This window comes from Numida meleagris, chromosome 11 (assembly GCF_002078875.1).
Source record: "Numida meleagris isolate 19003 breed g44 Domestic line chromosome 11, NumMel1.0, whole genome shotgun sequence".
NCBI lineage: Eukaryota > Metazoa > Chordata > Aves > Galliformes > Numididae > Numida > Numida meleagris.
In genome coordinates this window covers 19396777-19421435 of record NC_034419.1, presented here as the reverse complement: position 1 = coordinate 19421435, position 24659 = coordinate 19396777, and the positions used below count along the sequence as shown (strand labels likewise).

At 44.5% G+C, this 24659-nt stretch overlaps 1 protein-coding gene across 2 annotated transcripts in view; it reads left to right on the top strand.

The window, feature by feature from the left end:
• The window catches only part of RAD18 (RAD18, E3 ubiquitin protein ligase), a gene marked incomplete at its 5' end in the record, with an annotated part of 36005 nt that overhangs the window by 6953 nt on the left and 4393 nt on the right, over window positions 1-24659 (top strand). Inside the window, 8 exon segments of one of the 2 annotated variants that reach the window (XM_021409607.1) lie at window positions 2493-2788; window positions 4890-4989; window positions 5894-6078; window positions 7896-7972; window positions 8677-8737; window positions 12114-12248; window positions 15488-15647; window positions 22758-22817. In XM_021409607.1, the coding sequence (XP_021265282.1) occupies window positions 2493-2788; window positions 4890-4989; window positions 5894-6078; window positions 7896-7972; window positions 8677-8737; window positions 12114-12248; window positions 15488-15647; window positions 22758-22817 (1074 nt within the window). 2 annotated transcript variants of the gene reach the window in all.

Below are 24659 nucleotides of genomic sequence, written 5' to 3'. Positions count from 1 at the left end.
TGTGATAAATCTTTACCTTAAAAGACGGGTAAGTTTCCTAAGTAGTTACCTAATGCTGAAACATCTTCAACTGTAAGATCTGAAAGCACAGCTATATTTCACTCTTAGTATGGGCAAGAAACAATTTGATGGCAGTGCTTGTTCCAAAGGAGAGTCACCAACAGTCCCTTGCTTTTTTACAGGAAATGAATAGTAATCCAAATTACGTCAACTCTTATTTATTCTTTCTGAGTTAAAAACTTTGCAAATTGAGAGTGTGGAGCTGTGTGTCTCGGGGGCAATCCTTTCTGTTCTGCGAACGCTGCAGGAACACCATGTTCCCGCAGTGCTGCAGTGCCTGGTTTGAGCTCCTTTCTTTTCAGCTCGGCGTCCTGGTTAAGCACGGGATGGCTTGAAACAGCTGATGTCTGAGCAGGCACCCTGTGCTGTGTGCATGTCAGAACAGGGAGGTCGTATACTGGAAAGTTGTATGGTTTGGGAGCTTGAGGGGGGCACAGAAATGAAACTGGACTCCCTCAGCCGTTCTCTTTTCACAGGCTTTGTCAGCTCGGGGGGAGAGAGTTGTCAAAATCCAAGCTGTCAAGTCATGGCGCTTAAATGAAGACTGTGTACTTGCTGAGCAGCAGCAGTAGTAAAAATGCACAGAAGACATCCTCAAGCACTGGGTACCAGTGTGCTGTGGATGTGGAGGCAGATGGCTTTGTGCTGTTACAGGTTTGTTTGTGCTCTTTTGGGGTCATACATGTGTGTCTGAGCACACCAGGCACGCTGCGCGGCTCGAAGCGGCAGCGCGGGGGCCTTGTCTCAGAGGAGATAGCATCGTGCTGGTGGCCCTGCCCTGAACACAGAGCCCTGGCCCTGCTGCTCTGTAGTGCACGGTGGATGGGAAGGAGCATGGGAAAGTCGGGGCCCTGAGGTGCCCAAGTGCAGTGCTGAGGTTGGCAGTGGCTCCTGGACTCCTCAGCATCCTCAGGAGCCGCCCATTCTTCCTGTCTCTCCCGCCTTGTTGACCCGCTGTAAAGAGGAGCACGAGGGAGGCCATCCCCACCTGCTTAGCATGAGGGGACAGGATGGCTTGGGAGCAGCGGTAGGTCAGGGAGAGGCTGCTAATGACCTGGGCAGCTGTGCAGACGTGGCTGCATGGGGAGCTCGGCAGGTGGGTTGTGTGCAGGCTGCGAGGGAGGGCAGCGGGACGTGATGGGGAGCAGGTGAGGGGCAGCACGGGCCCTTCTGCTGGCTCCTGTAGTGTGGAGTGTGGGTGATGTGAACTCCTCTGTGCCCCCAGGGTATGTGCTCTTGTCAAAGCAGCCTGTAAGTGTGGTACTGGTGGTTTGCCCACTGCTGACATGGGTTGGAAAGCCTCCCCTTCACCTGCGGTGTGCAGGGTGGGAAGTGGGCTGTAAGGCATGCGGGCAGTCAGACAGCTGCCTTGCTATGCAGGCTCCGTGCCAGGAATACAGACTCTGGGTTAATTTGTCTATGATCTGTGTAAAATATGTGGCAAAATAAACAGAATTCTGCAAAAACCCATGGAGAAGTAGGAATAAAAAGTCTCTTAAAGATCTTTTTCAGTTGTTTGAGTAGGACAACGCACTTTGTTTTTCTTCATATTAGCTCAAAGCTAGAAGTACTGATGAGAGAGGCAGAAGAATGAGCCTTATGCTCCTACCTGTCCCTGCTGATAAAATACAAGTTTCCTTGTATGAAAAGAGATTTCTGTTTAACTGGCATCTTGACATCTGCCGGCCCCAGGGAGGGCAGGGAGTGCAAGTGCAGGGGGACCACGCGTGTGAGCAGCCAGCACTGTGCTGGAGCATGGCAGGGGCTCCTTCTGAAGGTGGTGGTGTCTTCCCCTCACTCCAGCTGTGAAAATAGTGGAGTGTTTGTGGCCTTTGTCTCATCGTCATTGAGGTGCGTAGCACAAACAGCTGGGGTTACCTGACACTCGGTCTGGTGAGCTGATGGGTGTTTGGTTGTTGCTTTGGTGGGTGTCTGTTGGGCTGTGCTCTGGACATCCCCAGCAGGAGGGGACAAAGAACACAGAAACTTTCTGGTAAGCCTTTGTATCAGCTGGTCCAGTGCTTGGAGCACTGTCCTGAAAGCAGTTATCTACAGTCCTCAAGTGAGAGGGAAATGTTCTTGTTCATTGTGTTCCGTGTGATACGTTGATGCTTGCTTTATGACATTTGCAAAATGAAATGTAATTTGTTTTGTTTATAAACTGGGAAAATGATTTTTGTGATCTGTAGAGCATGGTAACACTGAACTGGGATGCTCCTGGTTTGTGTGGGCGAGATGATTCCCAAGTGCTTCATGTTAGCAACCGCTCAGAGTGGAAGGAACGGAGGAAAAACTCCAGCTGTTTTGTTTTCAGAGAAAGAGCTAACAATGCTGTTAGATGTAGCTAACAGTTGCCTTCTGGATGCTTCTAGGCAACAGCTGGTCCAGTTGGTCCTGGATACACCACTGATTTCATCTCCATTGGCTTGTAGTAGGCGTTCAATTGGCAAAAGCCACGCCAAGACTCCTGCGTCTTCACCAGTTTTAAAAGAAGAGGTGCCAGTGATTGACAGCTTCTTGAAAAGGGAGAATGTTTGTACCCTGACAAAGACAGATGGTCTGGCAGGAACAGATTGGAAAGTTTGCAAAACTGAGGAACATCATAACCCCAGCAGCAGTTCTCCAGAGGCTGGCAGCAAAGACAGCAAAGCAGAATCACGAGAGAGTCCTGAAGGCACCAACAATGGTGAGAAGCCTTCTACGTCTGTGGTAAAAGTGGTCAACAAAGGTGAGATATTTGATTTTTGCTTTTGTTCTGCTCACCTCCCCAAGTCTGTGGTTGCATCTGGCTGTGTGCATCCATCTCCTGCATTGCTCTGATCTGCAATTAGAGCGCTGGCGTGCTCAGACGCTTCCTGTCTAGCTGGGTTGTGCTTCATTCCAAGTACTGCTACAAGCATATTCTTGATGAGGAAGTTTGGGCCGACACCAACTAATTAAACTGAGTTCGACTCTTACAGATTCCTTTGTATTGAATAACAACTCTGAAAAACAATAATTGCACAACAAGTTTACTCAGTAAAAAATGAAGTCATTTTCTCTTCTCCTTTATGAGCAGACAGACGCTAACGTTGTTCTTGCTTATCCTCAGTAACCAGAAGCAGGGTATTTCGTAATGTTTGTTATTTGAGGGATGCACCCACAACCAAAATGGTCACGGTTTCAGTTTTGTTGATGTTCCTATCCATAGACTCTACAAATATTCTGCTTTATTCTTCTGTAATCTTTCAGCAGAAAGATTAATGTACTGCAGCATGAAAATGTCCATTTATACCGATCAACTACAACAAAATTGGCAGTGTCTTCTTAATTTTGATATCACAGCAGGCATCTTTTCAGTTAGAAGCCTAAGAGAGTCGTGGGATGACCTGAGTTGGAGGGGGCCTGTGTGGAGCTGGTTGGAGTCAAACACTGATACTTAATAGTTTGCATTTATTTATTCTTTTGTTTAACAATTTATGTGACTGGATCTTGGAAGTTCATTTTTGTTCATTAGCCAGGTAAATACTGCTTAAAATGGAACACAGCTAGAAAAGTATCTGTAGGAAAATGACGTCAACCTAGCCAGATGGAATGTTTTCTAGTTCTATGCATCAGACTTGCTCATATTAGTAATTTACAACTAATATGAAATTTTACCTCGTTTATTCTTAAGCAATTGAAATTTTCACTTGCTGGCCATTTTATGAGCTTAATAAGTCCTCAAGTACGCATTACAGAGAAATTACTTCCACTAGGGTGAAGTAGTTGGTCAAAGAACATAAATGAGGAACTCAAAAAGAGGCAGTGCTGAAGTTCTCCTTGTAAGGATGATTTGTTGCTGAGTTAACAACTGGAAGGCTAAATTCAGATAAAATAATAGGCTGCTCATAACTATCGTGTTAACGCAACTGTCCTAATTAATTGTTGTAAGTCAGGAATTGCAAAGCAGTGATGCCAGTGAACTCTGAATTCCCACAGCATTTCACGGTATTTTTGCTAGGTTGTGTTTTGCTTCATTTTCTGAATCCAAGTTGACTTTCTTCGTGATAATAGAGGATAGTGGTTAAAGAATCCATCTCGGACTGTTCATTTAAAGTTAGCCTTTTGTTTTTGACAGCATACAGAATGCAGTTGCAAAAGGCAAGTATTCCAAGACTGTATTTTTGACTGTCTTTGCAAGTGGCCTTTAGAGGTATTTCTTGCTAATCTGATGCAAGAATTCTGACATGGGTGGGACTGTGCTGTAGGGCTTTTGTGAGTCTCCAAGCAAAAGTCGTAATGTTAGGTTGGTGGTGCTTCTGAAAAAATGACACGTGATTGCATCAGAGAATTCCTGTCAGGTTTACCAGCTCATGTGCTGTCATGATGGTGAGACACATAGGTTGGGGCACGGCGTTGGCACGCACAGATTTGTGCTGTACTGCTCTATCGAAATAAAGCAAAGTGAAATGCTGCAAAAATGGAAGGCATCATCACAGAAATATGCTTGTGTTTATATTAGTTAAGTTTCTTTGCACTGTGTATATTATTCTATAATTTTACTACAGTTTTTGTGCCCTCCAGCTGCAGGGGGGAAGGTGAGGTGTGTTCTGATGGTACGTAGTATGAGTGTTCAGGAGTAAAAATAAATCTAAAAAGGAAGGTTCCGGATAGATCTGCCTTTTTATTAAAAGAAGAACCCCCAAAAAACCACACACACACACACACACACACACACACACACACACACACACACACACACACACAAACCTTGGAATTTTGGATTTTCATTTTATTCAACAACAGTTTTTCAGCTTGATTTTTGCTGTAACATACGTAGTAGTAAAAGCATTCTCGCTTTCTTTCAGTGGAATGCCCTGTTTGTGGAGTTGCTATTCCGGAGGAGTACATCAACAAACACCTGGATAGCTGCCTGAGCAGAGAGGAGAAGAAGGACTGCCTCAGGAGGTAGGAGGCAGTTCGGGACGTGAGCATGCATGGAGCATTCCCCGCACTGCGCAACGAGCAGCAGCGCCTGCTGGGCTGCAGCACAAGGGGTTGTGCTTCACTACACACCAGTCTAAAGCTGCTCTATATGTATTGTAGCCACGACTTTCCTCTTTCAGAGGAGTATTGTGGATAACTAGCAGAATTGGTGTTGCAGTTTTTTTTGTTTTTAGTGGCAGGAAAACACTGGATGATGTTTTAAGGAGTTTAACATAGAGCGTAAAACTTAGTCTGTACCTTATTGTCATCGGCTTCCTATCCACTGGTGTTCCAACTTTATTTTGTAACACTTGTTCCCATTTTTCACCTGGTGAATGAGTTTCAGGTGGGCCAAAAGAAAATTGCTTCACTGCTTGCCAAGTTAAAAAGTGAAAACTGTTCCTTCCTCTGCTCACTGTCGTGCTCTTCAAATTACTCTAGTTAAGGTCTCTTCTTCTAAGGTGTTCTACGGTGTGCAGTTTTATCCGAGTCCTATGAACCCTAAATTAGGAAGTAACTTTGTTAAAGCTCTTAACTTGCTCAGTCGTGCTGAGATTGCAATTCACGAGCTGGAGGATTTTGAAGATGAATAAATGGTAAACTAACATAGAAATCAGATGTTACATTTTAATTTTCATTTAGGATGTTTTTACTGCTTCCCTGTTCTTAATGAATGCGAATAAAAGCCAGATCTCTCTTTGGTGTCAAACCCCTGTTCCTAATAGAATTCTAAATTTTGCTTGTTTTGTCTAGACTGCTTGGAATTTAAGAAAGTATAATGCAGGATAGTGTTCCTGGGGGATGCCCTGTAAGAATACAAGTCAGCATTTGGATTCCTAGTAGAAGTATCAATTTAAAAAAGGGTTGTTTTCTTTTCCTTTTGCAGTTCTTCTCACAAAAGGAAGCCTATGCCTAAAGTTGTTTACAACTTGCTCTCTGATCGCGACTTGAAGAAGAAGCTGAAGGAGCATGGCCTGTCTTCCCGTGGGAGCCGTCAGCAGCTCATTAAAAGGCACCAAGAATTTGTGCACATGTATAATGCTCAGTGTGATTCTCTAAATCCCAAATCGGGTAAGTTGGAAATGCTAGGAAAGTTGGTATCATCACAGGCTCTTTGTATGCGTTTGTGTTGCCTGGTTTTGCATGCAGTGGGGCCGTTTCTTACATCTTGAATGGCGTCTTCCTATATTCTATTTTATACAAGATGAAAATATGCTTTTCTTTAAAGATGGCATTTGTCATCTCTCAGCTGTGCAAGTGATAGCAGTAACGGCACAAATACACAGGCGTGTGTGAGAGACATGGGATTTTTGGCTGCGTTACTCTGTATCTGATTGGAAGCTGATGGCAGACAGCCCTTTGGAAGCAGTCTCCGGCAGGACCAGCTGTGATGTAGCTCTCTGGAGCAGTGCAGTCGCTGCGGTCCCGCAGTGCTCATGCTGGGTGCTGGAGGTGCTCAGCCTGCTGCTGGCAGGGGCTGCTGGTGGCATGGCCCAGGTGGGCAGCTGGGGAATGGCATTCCTCACCCCATAGCTGAGACCTTTTCATGTTTACAGCGAGGTCCTGATGCATGTTCGCTGCTTCTTCCAGAAGCTGTTGATGTGTCTGTGCATTCAGTGCTCCCAGTAGGTGGGATGGGCAGGCTTGCTCTCGCTGGTGTGGGTGGGGAGGTGGCACCCCCAACATTTGCATTTGTTGTGTGCTGCTCATCCACAACAGGAATGTCTAGGGGTAGCTGCGTGTTGCTGCCAGCCTGGAGCCTTGTGCCTGCTCTGAGGTGCTGGGGCTGGAGCTCTGCCATGCACAGGGCCCTCTGTTGGCCGTGTTGGCATGCTGGGGGCTGCTGCTCTCTTGCTGCAGTTCTTCACTCAGTGCCTGCGATGAAGCATCACGAAGGCCCTGTGCACACAATTCATCTGAGCTAGCTAATGAAGAGTTCCGCAGGGCACTGCAGGGTGCTTCAGCTGGGTTCACCTAAATAATGCAAAGCTTTTATGGAGTTCTGGCTCAATAACTATTTATGAAGGGTGAACTATTAAACCAGCGCTCAGGACACAGGCATGCATTTTTAGCGGTAGCAGTGAACCGAAGGTCGCTATAAAGTACAAACTGTTGAGCTTCTGTGGAGGCAGAGGTGCCAAATTCCTGGATTTTGCCCGAACCAGTTTTGAGCAGGTTTTCTTCCTTCACAGCTCAATAAGCTTCTTGTTCTCGGGCTGCTTTGCTTAGTGCAAGTATTTGTTTTAGTAATCTGCATAGCTACCTCGGAGCTCTGTGACAATGATTAAGGGTAGAAACATGTCTGTAAAAGTGAATGTCAAAACAAACGCTGCAGACAGTGCTGTGCCTGTTTGTGTGCTGCCGAGGTGTCTGGCTTAATGGTTGGAGGCTCTAATCCATCCCTGGACTATGGGCTTTGGGCGGACGCCTGCAGGCAGCTCCGCGTTGCCTCAGGAGGTGCTGCTGGGAGGGAAGAGTAAGATGAGCGGTGTATGTGTTTCATTACTTCAACTTCCACTTAAAGATACGCTATAGAATGAGAACTCTTTATAAACGACATGCCTTTATGCCACAGAGACAGGACAGTGAGGTAGAGAAAGATTCAGACGTGGTTCAAAAAGGCTACACTCATGGGAATACGCGACCCAGAGGAAATGAGACGAGGGCTGCGGGGCTGCGGCCGTGGGAGCGCGGTGCTGGGTGCCAGCGGCCGTGTGCTGGGCACCGGTGTGAAACTGGGCGCTGTGCGTGCGGCTCGAGGCGGAGCGGGCACTGCTGGGAGCCGCCAGGGTTTGTCTCTCTGTGATTTGTCAGCAGTCATTTTGTTCAGTGCTGCTGCATCCCTAACAACTCCTGTTTAACGATCTGTTTCTTGCGTTTTCAAACAGTTGCAGAGATTGTTAACGAGCTGGAAAAGAATGAGAAGATTCGGATTCAGCTTGAACTGAATAAAAGTGGTGAAAACGTAAGCTGATTGTCCTTGCTCCCACACTGGGGGATGGATAGGAGAAATTGCAGTGTGGGCACTGAGCGTGTCTGCCAGTCACTTTATTATGGCAATTGCCAGAATTCCAGACTGCATGTTGGACTTGGCATACGCTGTCTTGTAAACCACTTGATTTTCTCATATCAGTCATTTGTCATGGGCAATTCTTAGTATAGAGCTGATGTCTCTATGTCCAAACCGTTTAAGTAAGAGAATTTTTTTCTGATTGCAATAAAAATTCTTAAGAAATGTTCCCCTTGGTCATATTGGAAGACTTTGACCCTCCATGGTAGTGTGGGGAATATTTTGCTTCCTAGAATTCTCTAGGATTTATCTAGCACATTCCTTGCTTCCCTATTAGCAATAGTGCCTGTTCTTTTCCCATGACATATGATACTTTTGTGACTTTTGGTGCACGTTTATTGTCCAGGATTAGGGAGAACTTCATGGCCCACACATGCTGGGTGTTACCCAGGGTATTTTGGCTTAGTCCTTTGTCTTTGTGAAAGCAAAGCAAGACAGCATGTACTTTAAACATGTGCTACTGTCTGAGGATGGGAGACTAAGAGCTGGTGTGAGAAAATGGAATGACTGAGCCTTCCTCCAGTTAGTTTTTAGTTTTAAAGTACGCAGCTTTATCAACTTTTTTTCTTAGTATATAAACATTTGTGTGATTTCTGTAGAGCTTGACCTTTACAAAGGACCAGACAGAGGAGGAAATAGACGAGATCCACACTAGCTATCGTGAGTAAAATCCAAGTTTCACTCCATTTTCCTCATGAATTCATCTTCTTTAAAAAAACAAACAAGCAAACCAACAGCAATAAAACCCCTTTGTCTGTCCTTGGAGCCATCTAAGCAGCTTAGCCATCTTTAGGCTTAGTTTAGAAGCAAAGGTTCTTCTGAGAGTTCGATTGCAAGACTTGACCTGCACAGTGCTTGCGCTCTTGGATGTGGTAGTTGGCCATGGAACAGGAGAACAGCATTCAGTGCATGCAGAGCTTCTCAGCTTTCAGCCATGGAGGAGCAAAGCACTGAAGGGACAACTTGTTCTGATGATACCTAGGGGTGTATTTCAATCCACAGTATGGTCACATTTCCCGTGTTTCCTTGTGTTCTTCTGTTGCTTCGGGCATATAAATTATGCCATAATGCAGCTAGATTTAGCTTTGTTGATTTTAGTTGGGTTTCTGTAAAGGCTAAATAAGGGCCTAGATCTTTAGCAATTTTTTCCCCTTGCTTTTTGCTTCTATTCCTGAGAATATATTTTTTTTTTTAGCTGTACATGTACTGTTTGTGGAATCACTCTCTTCAAATTTCAAGTAACTGGTTCATAATTGCTTTCTTGCCTTGCAGAAGTCTCTAGCAATATAATACAGAACAAAACAGAAAACACCAATCTAACCAATTACCGAAACAAACAACCTCCCTAATCAACAACAAAAAAACTCCCCATGAACTTATTAATCCCTCAGTGGGGTATCTTCCCCCATGAAGCTTAAACAGCTCTAAAGAACAAACCCGAAGCTCAGTGCTTGGCAGCCCCAGAGCAGCTGCCACCAGTGCTCCGCTCCCCTCCATCCTGTGAGGTGTGATCAGCACTGTTGTCCTGCTCAGGAGCTTCCTTCTGCTCCCTGGAAGCTCAGCAAAGGCACTGGGATGCTTCCACCCCCCCGCCCAGGGTCAGCCTCCAGCTTTCCCCATGGGCAGGCCTCTATTTTGAGCTTCAGAAAAAAAAAAAAAAAAAGATACATTCAAAAAAATGTAATCTGGTGCTCTTTCTAAGTCTTTTAATTTACACTTGGATTCAGACACTCGCTGATTTATGTCTTGTGTTTGAAATATTTGTAATGATGTCTGCAATTGTTTTTATTACTGAAATACCCATGGTTTTATGAACTGCGCACAGTGTGTAGCTTCAGCGCAGCTGTGATTTACGTTGCATCTGAGCAGTGACACTTGTTCTAATGTGAAGACCTTTGTAGATGCAGCATGAAACAAAGCAACAAAAAATAGTAATGCTGGAAAAACTGAAGCACCAAAGGGATTATATAACGAATGTGCTGTGCTTCACATACAAGCGTCTTGGGCAGGAACTGTTTTTTTATTACAAGGAGTTGTTGACCTTATGTGGAGTCTTCAGCTCTGCCAGGAGGGAGTAAGCTCTAAACAGGACATGGGAAAAGCATTTCAGATGTGTTTCCTTGTGTGGGGCAGAACCTGACAGGAGATGGTGGGGGAGAGGCCAGGCCCGGCCTGAGGTGGGAGCTGCGGGAGGAGAGGAAGTGGGGGCTGAGCTCCCCCAGCACTCAGCTTGCCCCGGGCTGAGGATGCCCATTCATTTTGTGCTCCTTCTGCATGCTGGGGTTCTTCCTGGTCCATCTCAGATTCACAGCGTGGTTGGATTGGAAGGGTCCTCACAGCCTCCAGCCCCGCCCCTGCTGTGGGCTGGCTGCCCAGGGCCCATCCATGGCCTCGGGCACCTCCAGGGATGGGCACCCAGAGCTCTGGGCGGCTCTGCCGGGGCCTCACCATCCTCTGAGTGAAGAATTTCGTGCTGACATCTGACCTAAATCTCCCCTCTTCTAGTTTAAATCCATTCCCCCTTGTCCTACCACGCCAGCGTAAAAAGTGGCTCTCCTGGTTGCCACAAGGACATTTTGGGTGTCTGTCAGGCCTTTGTGCCTCCTGCACAAATAACATTTGGAAGGCTTTTTCTTAAGGCTTAAAAATTAGGCTAACGGTTTTACTGCAATAATCTATTTTCTCAAAAGGACAAATCTGTTCCTCAGGAAGAGAAAGTCCTTCCAAATAAATGAAATGATTATTTGCTGTCTTCACTGTAAGATATCAGTGTAAGATAAGGTGCAGGGCTGTGGGCAGTGCAGTCAGTGTGCTGTTAGAGAAGTTGCAGCGTTGTGTTGGAAGAGTGCTGTGTTCTCTCTGTACATCCCTGGTGAGTGTTAGGTAGCGCATGTAGTTTGTCTGAGACCACATGTTCCCACACATGTCTCTGAGTGAAGAGTTTGAAGTATCCAGAAAGGAAACAATGCTGCTTCAACTGAACACCAGAGGACTGCTTAAAACTGACTGACAGGGTAAGGAATATGCCACAGAGCAATTAACTGTAATTAGGGGAACTGAATAAAAAAAAAAAAGGATGATTAGCACAGTTGTAGCAGAAATGCTGAGTCCTGGTTTGCACCAGTGATGGAACACCTGGTGGGAAGGCAGGGCCAGCCCAGGGGAGCTCAGGTGTACACAATGTACCTGAGTGACCAGGAGGGGTGGAGCCAGGATGCAGCCCTTCCCAGCCCTCATTGAAAGGCTGGCAGTGGAGGGATCTCTCTGGAGATCTCTGTGTACCTGAGGCCCTCTGAAGGTAAGCAGCTTCTTTCCTTTAGTTCTGCGCCCACTATTGTTGCATTTGAGCAGATCCTCACTCGCTCTGGCCTGGGGTTTTGCTGCTCTGCTGTTATTGCTGTGCTTTCCATCGTGTTGCGATGATACGAAGACTTTAGGAATTGCTTTACTGCAGAAATGGGAAAATCCAGTGCTGCTTTAAAGCAGGTAACAGTGCGTGTAGGCCAGAGGCTTTGCTCTAAGCTGTTTGTGCATTTAGATTTTCTGAGTGACACGAGTGAAAAATGCTCTCTTAAAGGCTAATTATTCCACTGAGCAGTGTGGCCTCTCAATCTCATTCAGGAGAGAGGTTACGAATGAATGCAGTACTACAGTGTCCAAAAGGAGCTTGAAATCTTTGTCGTGTTACAGGCTGTTACAATGACAATGGCAGTACTTAATGGTGTAGGAAAAACAAACAAAAACCTAGTGATGTTAGGAGGAAACAAACAGTTTTATTTGCGAAAACCCAGCATTTTGTTTGTGCAAGTGTCTTGACTGCTGGGTGACTCTGAAAGCATGAATGTGGATTTGGGTTGTTAACGGAATATGGGGCATTGCAGTGAGGAGTTAATTCTCATTTGCTGTAACAACAATGTTTTTGATTCAGTATTTTATGTTTACTTCATGTTCTTTTCTCTTGCTTATTGTATGCCTCAGGAGTTCTGTGGCAGGGGTCCGCCTGCTTTTTGTACAGCAATACACTTTTATGTTTCAGGAAACAAGCACAGAAGTGAATTTCAATTTTTAGTGGATCAAGTAAAAAATCGGTGGAAGAAGAGTGGTAAGAGGAAAACAGAAAGAACACAAAGGAAAAAAGAAGGCGCTGCCATAGGATTGCCAGCAGGCACAGGTTAGTGATGCCATTTAACGTGGTCCCTCCCCAGCTCCCTGCCTCCCGTGCTGATGAGTGCATTTCCTGGAGAAATGTGCTTTCCTCCCCTTGTTCTTCTCCCACAGTCCGTAACCTTAAAACAGACAAACAAAAAACCCAAACAAACACAGAAATCAAGCAGACCTTAAAAAGAGGGACTGCCATTGATTCTAGTGTGATTCTTAAGCACAACCCGTAATAAATGTGTGATTTGTTTGATTTGGATGTGACTGTTTGCACGTGTACTTTATTTCCGATGTGTATTTTAACTAGCTGATGTAAACGAGGCCTTAGGTTCTGAGCCACGTGTGCCAAGTTAATAACAGGCACGTGCCAACAGGCGTCCCTGAAGTGAAGGTGCTTGCTGGTATTGCCTGCGTTCTGCATTGTTAGTGTAAGGAGTCGGTAACAGAACTGCGGAGATGTTTGTGTGGATCGGGACAAGTATTTTTTTGTCCTGAGGTTGAAGGAGTGAAGTACTTCAGCTTCTTTTGGAATGTTTACACAGTACGTTGCCTCTCTACTTTTTTTTAAACTTGCTTTGTTTTGTATTCGTATCCTTCAGCACAGTGAGAAGTGGGAATGCACAGCTGCAGTCGCTCAGTTCTGCAGATGTGCTTGGAGTTAGGAGCAGCATCCAGCATATGTTTGCTATCCTCACTGCCCACAGCATCAAAGGAACAGCTCTGTGTGCTTTTAACTTGCTCCTTGTAGTCTTGTTCCGTTGTTTTATGGTGTTGTTTGCTGTGGCGGTGTGCATTAATCTTTGAATGTGTGATTTAGAAAAGCAATCCTCAGCCTAATATTTGTGGAGTTACAATGTACTCAGGATGCTGAATTTGAAAGAGCATTCTGTCGGCCAGAATTGGATGTGCTGACGTCTGTATCCTTGGGCAGATACGGCAGTTCAGTCTGTACCAGCCCTCGCACATCCCTGTGCTTCCTGAGTTGAGCTGGATTCATCTTTGGCACGAGGCTCTCTCCTGCGCTGTCACCTGCAGTCCAGCAGAGAATAAAAAGAAACGAACGAATCAGTGAAGTAGTGTGAATTCTGTCCTTATCGTTTCACGCAGATCTTGATGCAATGTGTAATTTTTTCCATATGAAGGGTTAAAGGTAAGGAATCTCAAGGGTGAAGTTTGTCTCATTTGATGTAACTTACAGTGGTGCCCCTGTTCTACAGCAGAGACAGAAGCAATGTGCTATTAGCTAATGGGACCACAGTCGGAAATATTAATTTCCTGCTACGATCACTGTAGAGATTGGCTCCTGTGAGCTGCTGTTTTATTGTGCCATGAACTGCAGCTTTGAGAAGCTAAGTGAAGCCACGCAGCTCTTCCAAAAGAGTGCTCAGGTAGAAAATAACTTGCAGGAGGTGTATCGTCCTGTGTCGTGTTGACTTAAGTAGGTGATACCGCCTCATCTGGTTCTGACGAATGTTCAAAATATTTGTTACCCTTCTTGTGCACTTTATAATCCTTGAAATTTTGTGTGCGAATAACCCTTGAAATTAGTTTCTCATTTTGTGCCAAACACCTGTACCTTGCTGGCTGTTTATAAGCCACTGAGAAAAGTGTGAAGACTTAGGGGTGAAGTAGCAGACGGCGAAGGCCTTTTCTCTTCCACATTCTTTATTAACAGCACATACCTTTTTATTAAATTGGAAATTACAATATTGAAAGAAAGAACACTAGCACTGGTTTGATGACTCGCCATTTGGAAGTGTTACCGCCAAGAAGAGCAAAGGCGCTGTATGCATTCCTTACCCACTTGTTCAGAGTCTGAAAGAAGTAGATGGTAGATCCTGGAACGATGCAGAATTAAAACATTCTTTTTAAAACTTGAATATCTCCCATTGCCCTTAACTGTAGTACTGATGGATGTAACTTATCTCTCTCTCAAAATCTTGCTCTGTTATAATGATTTTTAATCATCCCCTCCTGATTCGCACAATCTTGTTTTGCATCTTTAAACTTTAAAAAAAAAAACAACAATAATTTCCAGTCTCTGTTCTTATAACTGATGAATGTAGGATTTTGCATTGCCTAGTGGAGGCACCATGAGAAATTGATAATTTTTTTGATGTATCTGTTTTGAGTTGCATTATTGTACAGGGCCTTTGTTATTTTTAATCTCCTAATGTCAGTAATGCTGCATTAGTTAGCGAGCTGACTCACTGTAATCTGCTGGTTGTTTTCAACTGACAGAAATATGCTCCTAACAATTAAATATGCCCTTTAGCATAGGGGAAAGGGCAAATCCTAGCTGAATTCAAAGGTCGTGTAGCTTTTCTACATTGTGGTTATAGTTCTGTTGGGCCAGATTCTGTCAAATCCTTGTAGAGATACAAAAGTGGAAGTTTTTTGAGCAGGAGTGTAACTTGGTTGGTGTGGGTGCGGAGAACACCTCTGTGAACTGCCTAATGAGGATCATTGATGAGACAAGTCTCAGTATGGTTTTAATATCCCTTGCAACTTCCTGGTTAAATAACTTGTTTGAAAATATTTGCGGGCAGAGTGTCAAAGCAAGTTTTCTTTCCATATCACGCTTCCTAGTCTATATTTACTACCTATATAGAGAGGTAGAAGGCATCTCTTGAGAGAACTGTTCATCTTCTCATTGATAAAAACATTTGATAGGAAAATAATAGAATGGCTTTACAATTTGTTTGTGTTGTCTAGAAGTGTTTTTTCCTATAAAGATAAATGGAAATGCCAATGATCTAGACTGACATTTCATCTTTCTTGCATGAATAAGGAAATAAATCATTTTGTTTCTTTTATTGAAAACAAGCCTATTAGCTTGGTCAGTAAAACTCTGAAGCTATCAAGCTGTCTTATGCAATGAGCAAAGTGAATTGGTAGCAAGAACCAGAGAATGGAGCCGTCTCATTAAGTGTTTGCTAATTTCTGAAATGTGACAAATAACCTTACCCTTTATTTCTCTCCTTGTTTCTATTTGAAACTCATAACAAGGGAATATTTCTGTTTCAGGCTCTGGTTCTTAGAGGTTGTTTGTTGTTGTTGCTGCTCTGTTGTTGCTGTTGGTGATTTTTTTTTTTTTTAACTATGGCAGAAGAAGAACTTAGAACCTTTGAGAGTTTGGGAAGCGAATAAGTGGGAATGAGGCGTCAGTATTCAAATACTTAAAACCTTTTGTTTTTCTTAAAATCTGTCCTCAGGCAGCAAAAAATTAAGTAATATTCTTTTTCTTGGTAGGGGAAGATCCTGAAGAGCATCACTCAGCTGCAGTCCTTGGAGAAGCCCAGGTACTCAAACCAGGAACTCCTGATGGGAAAAGCAGTGACCCTCGTTCCTCGGAGGAAGGCCAGGGGTCGGTCTCACTGCCATCCTCAGAGTCATCCGGATCATCAAGCAGGTTAGCAGGGGCTGTTCTCACTACTTTGTACTCAAACCAAACTGGAGAAACTTCGGCATGAGTATTGGGCTATTTATAGTCATACTCTACTTCACAGGAGGTGATCCTCGGCTGTGGTTACTGATTCATTCTCTTCCACATTTCTGGCTGTTCAGTTGCTTGAGGGATGCAGCTGAAATGCATTCAGACTCGCTTAATAGCTTAGTAATGGCTTGATAGAGGCACTGTAGTGGAAATGTTCCTTTTTGTACAGAAAAGTGAGTGAAATGTCTGTGGGACCAGGAGAATGTTTGATGTTTCTCTCTTACTGCATCGTCTTCCTTTTTGTTTGAGGATTTATTGAAAGAGGTTCAAAAATTGATATAGCTTAAACCTTTTAATGGTTCTTGGAGCTGAGTGTGCTATGAGAAATAGAATTTAAATGACCCATTACTTGCAGGCAGGGATAGAATGTCACTGAACCTTGAAGTCCTGACATCCATTTACTTTTCTTTCTTAATTCACTTAGTTTTGCTTACTGAAATTGCTTTATTTGGTCACAGGAAATGAAGAGTCAAGGAAAGTTTTGTAAATGTGAAGCTTTATGTTTTTGGTACTTCAGTGCCGATGTTATTGAAAAGAGACTCAGCTGTTACTGCTGATAAGATCTATGTAGTTTTTGAAGATCGAGTTCATGTCTGTTGAAGACACTTGCTTCGTAGATCACAATTTGCTGGGTACTGCTCTATTGATTGTTAAAGTTGAAGGTGATTAATGCTAAGACAAACATCTTTTTTGCAGTACTGGATGCTGTAGGCCCAGCTTCTAGGGGAAAAGAGAAAATAGTTGAAATATGGGTTTTTTGGTACATGTCCTGGCCTGCACCTTTTGTTTGGAGCGCCAGAGAACTGAGCCCTGTGCTGGCAGAGACGGACACCCCCAGAGCATCTCCGTGCCCTTTGGGTGCGGCAGCTTCCTGAAGCTGCTCCATGCAGGACCTGTTCTGAAGGACAGCAGGGCTGGGAGGAGCGACTCCTGGGCCCTCACTTGTACGGGGGGAGCTGGCCATGGTGTTGTCCCACAGGCTGCTTCTACATGCTGAAACCTCAACTTTCCAATTGGCAGCTTTGGCCCTGGTTGTGCTGCTGGGAGGTGTGCGGTGGCTGGGGCCGTGCTTTGGTTGTGTAGCAGCAGCGGATGGGAGCCCAGGCAGAAGCTCCTGCAGAGCTTACACAGAGCCAGACCCCGGTGTCGTGTAGGATGCGTGTGCAGATGGTGCGTGGAGCTGCTTCCTCCTCGAGCAAGCTAACCTTTTGGCATTAAGGACCCTGGAAAATCTACAATTTTCACTTGACAGAAAGCTTTCCTTTCATTGGCTCATCCAAGGAGCCATTAAATCTGGTTCACTGCCAGTTTGGTGTATAAATACACAGAGTGACCCTCCTGTGGCCTTTGGCATCGCAGTTGCATTTTTGTTCTGTACCTTTCTCTGTCTGCAGACTTGTGTTTATTATCCTCAGGGCTGGATGAAAGTGTGTGCTGAAGGGGCTGTTTGCTGCAGGTATTTGCATGTGGCAGCTACTGATGGTTTGAATGTGCTTTCATGGAACGAGTTGGCAGATTTTGTTGGAAAGCTCACGTTTGTTTGCATCATGTCTGGCTCGGGACAAAGCTGTTTATTCCTTATATATTCGCTCTCTCCAAATTAAGTAGTTCCATAGATTTCTTGAATCAAACACAGAATCTCACAGTTATAAAGACCAGTTGGTATGCCTCAGATATTTGGACCTCTTTAAAAAGCCAAATGTAAACCAGCACACACACACACACGCACACTAGCTCTTTGTGGCTTATTCTTCACTTGAACTCCTATGGCACAGAATTGCTGTTTCAGAATCTCTCTGGGATTTTCTCTTTGCTTTCCTACTTTGCGTGTATTCTCTGGTTTGTATGTGCAATGTGTTTATTTTTGTTTAAGTTGAGGGTAGTTTGCTTAACCTTAGAAGTTAGCTACTGTGCTGGTCAAGAAGTTCACCGCAGTGGTGCTGTGGTTTTTGTTTATCTTTTTTTTCCTTTCTTTTCTGTTCTATTCTGCATTAAACTCAGCTGCTGGGCAGCCGGGCTCTGTAGTGTGCCTGTCCATTACAGACTGTAGGTGCTCATCCTTTATAACACCGGCACCTTTTTTTAATATAGTTTGACTGAAGAAGAGATGAAAATAGCAGCGATGAGGCAGAAAGGGCCTGGCTGGGCGCCGTGTGATGCCCTGTGATGTGTGCACGGCTGCTGCTGCTGTTTGGCTGCTGTGCTCCTTGTGCCACACTCGCCCTTCCCGTGCTGCTTTGCCTGCAGGCAGTGAGCAGCAGCTCCAGGAGCCGTGGGCAGCAGCGGGGGCATTGTGCCTTCTGGCTTCACCATGTGTGTGTTGGGCTGCGCCTCGTGCCCCCCCACATAGTGCTGGCATCGTGCAGGTCCATTTTAATTAGTAGAGCCACATCAAGATTTTCAGAGGTCGTGAAAAATCATTTGAACTGCGTGAAAGGAAGATGTGTTGTGTCACTCTCTGGCTACCGTGGAGTTAATGTTCTGTGAAGTGCAGTGAAAACAAACAAAAATGATTTAGAGTGGGGGTGGTCCGTAGCATTGTGCTTCTGCACCAAGATATGGTTTTGAGACGTGCATTTTCTTTCTGATAATAAGAGGATATCCTTTGACAAAGGGAACTTATTTCGCATTGAAATGTCAGAACTTGAAATATACTTGGGAGTCCAAATCTGCGTGCTGTACTTTTAAGTGCAGAGTGGCCTGATGCTGCAGTGCATTAAAAGAGAATTTGGATTTTGAGCAGCATATGGAATACAGCCGAACAGTCACGAAGTCAGGCAGCTGATGTCTTTGTTCTGTTAACGACGCTACAAGAAACTTGGTGATTCCGATGTTCTGTCCTTCACAAGAACTTCTACCCCTTCTCAATTCAATACCAATATGTAAACTTCTGCTTTGTACAGCTAAGGGAGCAGTCAGACCTTATAACACATCCGTACATGCATAGTAATGGCGAGGGTGCTGGTGTTGTTCAGAAGTCACTGCTCTACTTGAGGCAGGAGGACTTCACGCCCGCTGGAGAAGAGGTGGCAGGCAGGCACGTCGGTGGTAGCATCGATCCAAACGTGTTTGGTCTTTTCAGAAATTGATGATCCCGTCAAGGAAGCAAAATGCTCGTAACAGATAAACAGCAGAACAAAGCCCTGACTTTTAAAGGGTATTTTTTCAAAGCTGTGAAGTCATACGTAAAGCTTTCATGGAACTTTAGTGCTTCGTATAAATAGTCCCACTGCGTTCTTTTACTTTCTGGGACCGAAGCCAAGCTTTATGCAAGAGTTTAAACAATAGAAGAATTAGAAAAGAAACTAGGTGGGACAGTGATAAGCCAGTTAATGAACCATGCGGAGGAAATATTTTATTAAAAGTACTCTATAAAACTGAGATAATATTCAGTCACTTAAACAAATTATTTCACTTTAAAACTGCTGTTAGAAGAAAGCATCAGTTCTTGAGCAGAGTGGAAGACTCGCAGCACAGACAATATGTCTTTGGCCTCGTCTAACGATATTATATTGTACAGTGAAACACGGTGATTTAATTTTGAAATGCTGACTGAAAAGTGCTGTATCTGCAGCTTGTGTAAATCTCTGCCTCGGGGATACACAGAGCTACTGCAGCGCTGCCAGCTGAGCTCCTTGCCCAAGCCAGGATGGCTGTTTGCACTAAGTGAGACTCCTTGGCATTGTGCTTGGGAACTATCGATCAGGATGAAGGTCTGCATTTAGCTTGCAGTCACTTGCTTTGGCTTTAGGTGCTTTGCAGAAGTCAAGCTTTAGTTCATCAGCTGGAGGAGATGTCGTGCGCTCTGGTTGCAGTCTGGAGGGCGCTGGATGGCAGCATCCTCTGGAGACCTTTCTCAGATGTGGGTTTGTCAGAGCTGGCAGCACGGGGCGGCTGGGAGAGCTGCGTGAGGGCTGTCCTGCCATCCACGTGGCTGGGATAACCAGAGCGCTGTCCCAGGGCTGGCCGTTGCTGGCACGAGGCAGTGTAGGGGAACGGTTTACTTTGGGGAAATAGCTGTCTCTTTTCAGTTCTTTAATACAATTTTGAGTTAATAAATCTTGCACTGCTGTGGCTCAGGGAAGGTGAATATTAAACGTTAGATGGGAGCATTTTATCTTTGATTTTTTTTGCCTTGAATGCAAGTCCACTCTGTAAGGATGATGCTGCTTCTCTGCTCTGCTGCTAATTCATACTTTTCCAACAATTGTGAGCTGTAATGTACGAGCACAGAGCTGCGAGGGCTGTGGGTAGAGTCCTGGGGAGGCCATTTCCAAAGGGGACAGCTGCTGGCCTCTGCTTTGTGCAGGGAGCAGTGCCTGCACGGGAGAGACGTTGGAGCATCAGCTACAGCCGTGGTTTTGGGTGCCTATGAGCCCTGAAAACAAAAGCGAGGGCACCAGCACTCCGCATTGCCTGGGCTGCCTGATGCCTGCATGACGGGGCTGTTTGTCACAGGCAGGCTGGAGTCTGGAACGGGAGCTGGGAGAAAGCCAGGAAGGTAGGGAGAAGCACTGCTCCCCACTGCTTGAGGCTGGGCATTCACCTTCAAATGGTGAAGTGAGAGCCCGCAGCTGGCGCTGACAGCGGGAACTGCTCCGTGCACGTGCTGGAGTGCAGGGCAGGACGGGCTGGTGGGAGCGTGCTGCTACGAGCAGCCAGGAGGGAACTTAATCTGCATAAAGCAAACACGTTCAGAGAGACGCTTGCTCCTTTCATTTTTAGAAGGAGGCATGTTATTCACACTTAGGTCAGCTTTCTTCTCTCTATTTTAAGGTGGTGTGTTTATCTTTTTAAAAAAAAAAAAATCACCCACTAGCAAGAGGTGGGGGTTGAAATCCAGCTGGGGCCGTGCTGCTTGCGCTCCTCGTGCTGTGCGTGTCCCGCAGCCTGCAGGAGGAGCCAGTCCTGCGGCCCAGCCACTCTCCGCTCTCCACAGCACTCTGCACCTCGAGCAGTCACGTTCTGGAGCATTACTGGGTTTGCTGTGCGAATTTACTCATCTGGAATTCTCAGCACAAGATAGGGAGAATAATAATCTTAATGAAGGGGAAAGGAGGGAAGACCTCTTGTAGGAAATTGTCTTGGAGTCCAAATAAAGCCTGAAGATGTGCTGCGCCTTGCCTGGCCTCGCTGCACCTGCCTGCTGTCCTGGGAAGGCAGAAGCATCTGAAGCGATGAGCAGAACTGTTGGCTGAACTCTGTTTGGCCTCACTAAGCTAAAACTTGTAAAACCAGCATGCATAACAAGGTAGCTGCTGCTTTTCAATTTTGTTCATTTTCTTCAGTTTAAGAGCAGGTTGTTCAACAATAAGAAGATTTTGGAAGCTTTCTACAGGGAAAACAAAATTATCTAAAAATGTGAACTCGATTGGTCTGTATTCCTTTTGGTTAAATATTCAGTATTTCAGTAAATAGCTGAAAAATGTTTTTTGATATGTTTTGCAACTATCCATTTAGAGTTGTTTTTTAGTTATCAAAATTCTCCCCACACATGGAAAGCACTACAAAGCGTAGAATCGCTGCGGCTCGGCATCGAGAGGTGGCTTGGTCTTTGTTTAAGAAACTGGTGTTTAGCAGAGACTAGATTCGGGGAACTATCGTAGTGACTGTCTTGGAGCAGTAGAAGTGTTTGAAGACATCCTGAAACAAAGGGTGGTTTGGCCACAGCTGGGGAGTTCATAGCCCCGTGGGCTAGCTGCGTGCACTCAGGTGCGTGTGTCCTTCATCTCAGTGCAGTCGAAGTGCAGGAGCTGGCTTGGTTTGCTGGGGGCTCAGACCACTCTCGCGTTGATAGCCCGTTCTCTTCCATGGGCACGTTCTAAGGTGGTAAGTAACTCCAGCACATTTTGTGCCTGGTTTTAAAATAGTTTGATGGGCATAAACTTTGAAATATGCATGCAAATTATGAACTTGCATTATTGTGCTGAGTGCTAGCCAAATCTTCTCACTTCAGTTGTTCTGCTTGTGACAAGCAGTTGGTGATTAATGATAATAAGAATATACTTTTCAGGGCAATAAAGTACGTGGTGTTCAGCTGTCGAACCTGATCTTATTCTATTTTAGGGAGCCAAACACTAATATCTCCCTACTCCTCCTTTTTTTTAATGTAACTGGAGCATCAAGGCAGGATTCAGAAGTATGATAACTCATTCCCTGGGCATCCAGCTTGCGTACCGAAGATGAATTCTTGACAGGCTGCAAATTTTGAGAGCAAAAATAAACCTGCTAGACTTCTCGACTTCCCCATCACCATTGTTTTTACAGTGTGCTTTCCTGTGTTTTTCCTTTGACTATTTCATATTATCTTTCTTAATGAATTAAGAAATCCCTCAGCATTCCGGGGTTCCCTGACGTTCTCTCGTGGCGCTGGGATTTGGGCTGCACTCACTCCTCTCCAGGTCTTGTAAGTGGTGGGATTGGTAATTAGTGCAGGGATGAAATGTTATTCTCTATAAACGCAGTCGCTGCTTTTAATTTTAGGTGGCTTTATCTCCAAATTAAAGCTGCTCTGCTGAGTAATGCTTGTAATTAAGTAGATTTATTCAGCAGTTCATAAAAATTCCTGGGGAACCACAGATGAGTTTCTAAAATTGCACACACAACTTCAAAATCCATTTTGTTTTGAAATAATGCTCTCCATATGGCATCAGTGCTTTGAGCATATCTTGCCTTTTTTGACTGAGCTTCTCTGCATTGTGCTTATCTGTGCCGGTGGTGTTTTCCTCCCATCAGTGGTGCTGCAGTCAGTGCTGCAATCACTGCGTGGCTCATCTGGCCCCAGGGGGAGTCTGACTGGGAAAGAGGAAAGAAACCCTGCCCACGGATTGGGGTTGCACACCATTTATTCATTTCCTCAAAGAAAGGAACTTTCTGGGCTGCTGGTGGAAACGATTTCCCATTGCTGGTGTGATGTGGAAGGTCTGTCTCATTTACAAGTTCTGCTGCCAGAATTAATCATTTTGTTTGGAGACCTCTTGCGAGTGTTGCTAAAATAATTTACTTATGTTTTGCTTTTCCCTTCAGCTCCAGTTCAGACATCTTGAGAGATCTGGAAGCTGAGATTTGTTCCGTGTCCTCTGACAGGTAGGTAGAAATAGATGGCTGGAAAAGTACTTGAGGCTGATTTCAAGTCTCTTCTGGTTTGTGGAATCCTACACGTTTTCTGCAAGAGAGGCAAATGCCGTTAGAAAGCCAGGTTCAGTGAGAAACCTCCACAGTTATCGGAGGCGTAACTTCTACAGTGTTATTGGTTTGCTGGAAAATAATGCATGGATGCTCCTAGAATCCCCAGCTGACTGGTTGAAAATCACTGTTCCAAAGTGTGTTTGAGTATGGAAGAATACGTAAACAATCAGAAAAACCCAGCAAAACAAACACAGACTGATTTTTATGGGAAAACAAGAGAATCTAATTTCCTGTTGTATTTAATGTGATATTGTTGTCAGTCTCACCTGCATGTCTGCATCTAGCTGAACATCCTGGAATTGCAATGTCTGTATTGGTTGACTTCTCTTAGGAGAGAGAAGAGCACCTTCTTGTTTTTAGAATCTTTACATTTTATTTTCTAAAAACAAAACTCCCCTTCTGTTATTGGTAAGATTTAAAGCTTGTGTCGAGCTGTGCAAGGTGTTTCATAACGAAATATTGTGAAACCATCCAACAATTCCTGAAGGAACACGCTGAAATGAAGGTGGAGAGCAAATGTTGGACTACCTGGGGATGCTGAAGGTGTGCAGGTATAGTGAAATTTATAGTAGTGCGGTGTTAGATCAACTGAAAAGCTTTATAGGTATTGTACAAAGACACAGGAATGAAGACTGATGGCATCTGTGGCTTCTTGCGTGGGTTAGAAAAACGTGTTCATTAGCCTAAGAAGAAATAGGAATGTCAAGCATGGAAGCTGGGTTCCCTAACGGGGCGTTTCTCTTTAGCAGTATTGGATGTTAACGTTCGTTATGATATATAACCAGAGTAAAGTAATTTGTTACTTTGATCATTTCCTTCACCCAGAAAATCTCAGTCTTTTGGTGATTTTATTTGTGCCGTAACAAGGTTTGGCCAGGTTGGTAAGTGCGCAGGAATAGTAAATAAGGCAGGTCTGTGGATGTCATTAAAGCTATATTGTTCTTCATTGCAGAATTGTATCCTGCTAGTTGCAGCAAGTGAGAGCTTTGCTTTGGCAAGCTTAATACCTGTGAAGGCATAGGCCAGCGTACCAAAGGCACACAGAACATTTCATAACCAGCACAGATTTTTGGTTTTGGAGTTGAGTTATGCCAGAAGGATCATCTCTCTGTTTTTGTTATGGTTGATGATTGGGTGTTTGCAAAACAAGTGATGTGGAAGTTTCAGCTTTTGACGTTGTATTTAATATACTTTGGAACATAAGATAATTAACATTCTGCTTTGGAAAAATTTAGGATGGCCTGTATTTGGCTTAGGTTCAAATGCCAATTTCTTAGTGAAGAGAATGCTTTCAAATAGTTCTGTATTCAGACATCTACATCCTTTGATATCTGTAAATTCCAAATGACATTATTTGATATTTAGGCACAAGGAATGAATGTAGGAAAATGTTGCTGTGTGCAGCCCTAGAGAATCTCACTTTTGAGATGGGCACCATGCTGAGGACAGGTCTAGCTGTGAAATTTGCTGGGGCTTCCCTCAGGACAGGACTACGTGGAAGAGTCTGTTCAGAGATGGATGTGATGAGGGAGAGTACATTTGTCTATACTGGCAGTACAAATCTGTGTTATTGCTCTTCTGCAGAATTTCTTTGTTAACTGAAACTGAGAAAATGGTTTTTCATGGACTCTACTTGTTTTTGTCAAATGTGATTTTTTTTCAGTACTTTTAAACCTATATCTTCTACTCCATGTTTTTCGCAGATGGGATTCACAAGATGTAGGGTTCGTGTCTCTGGAA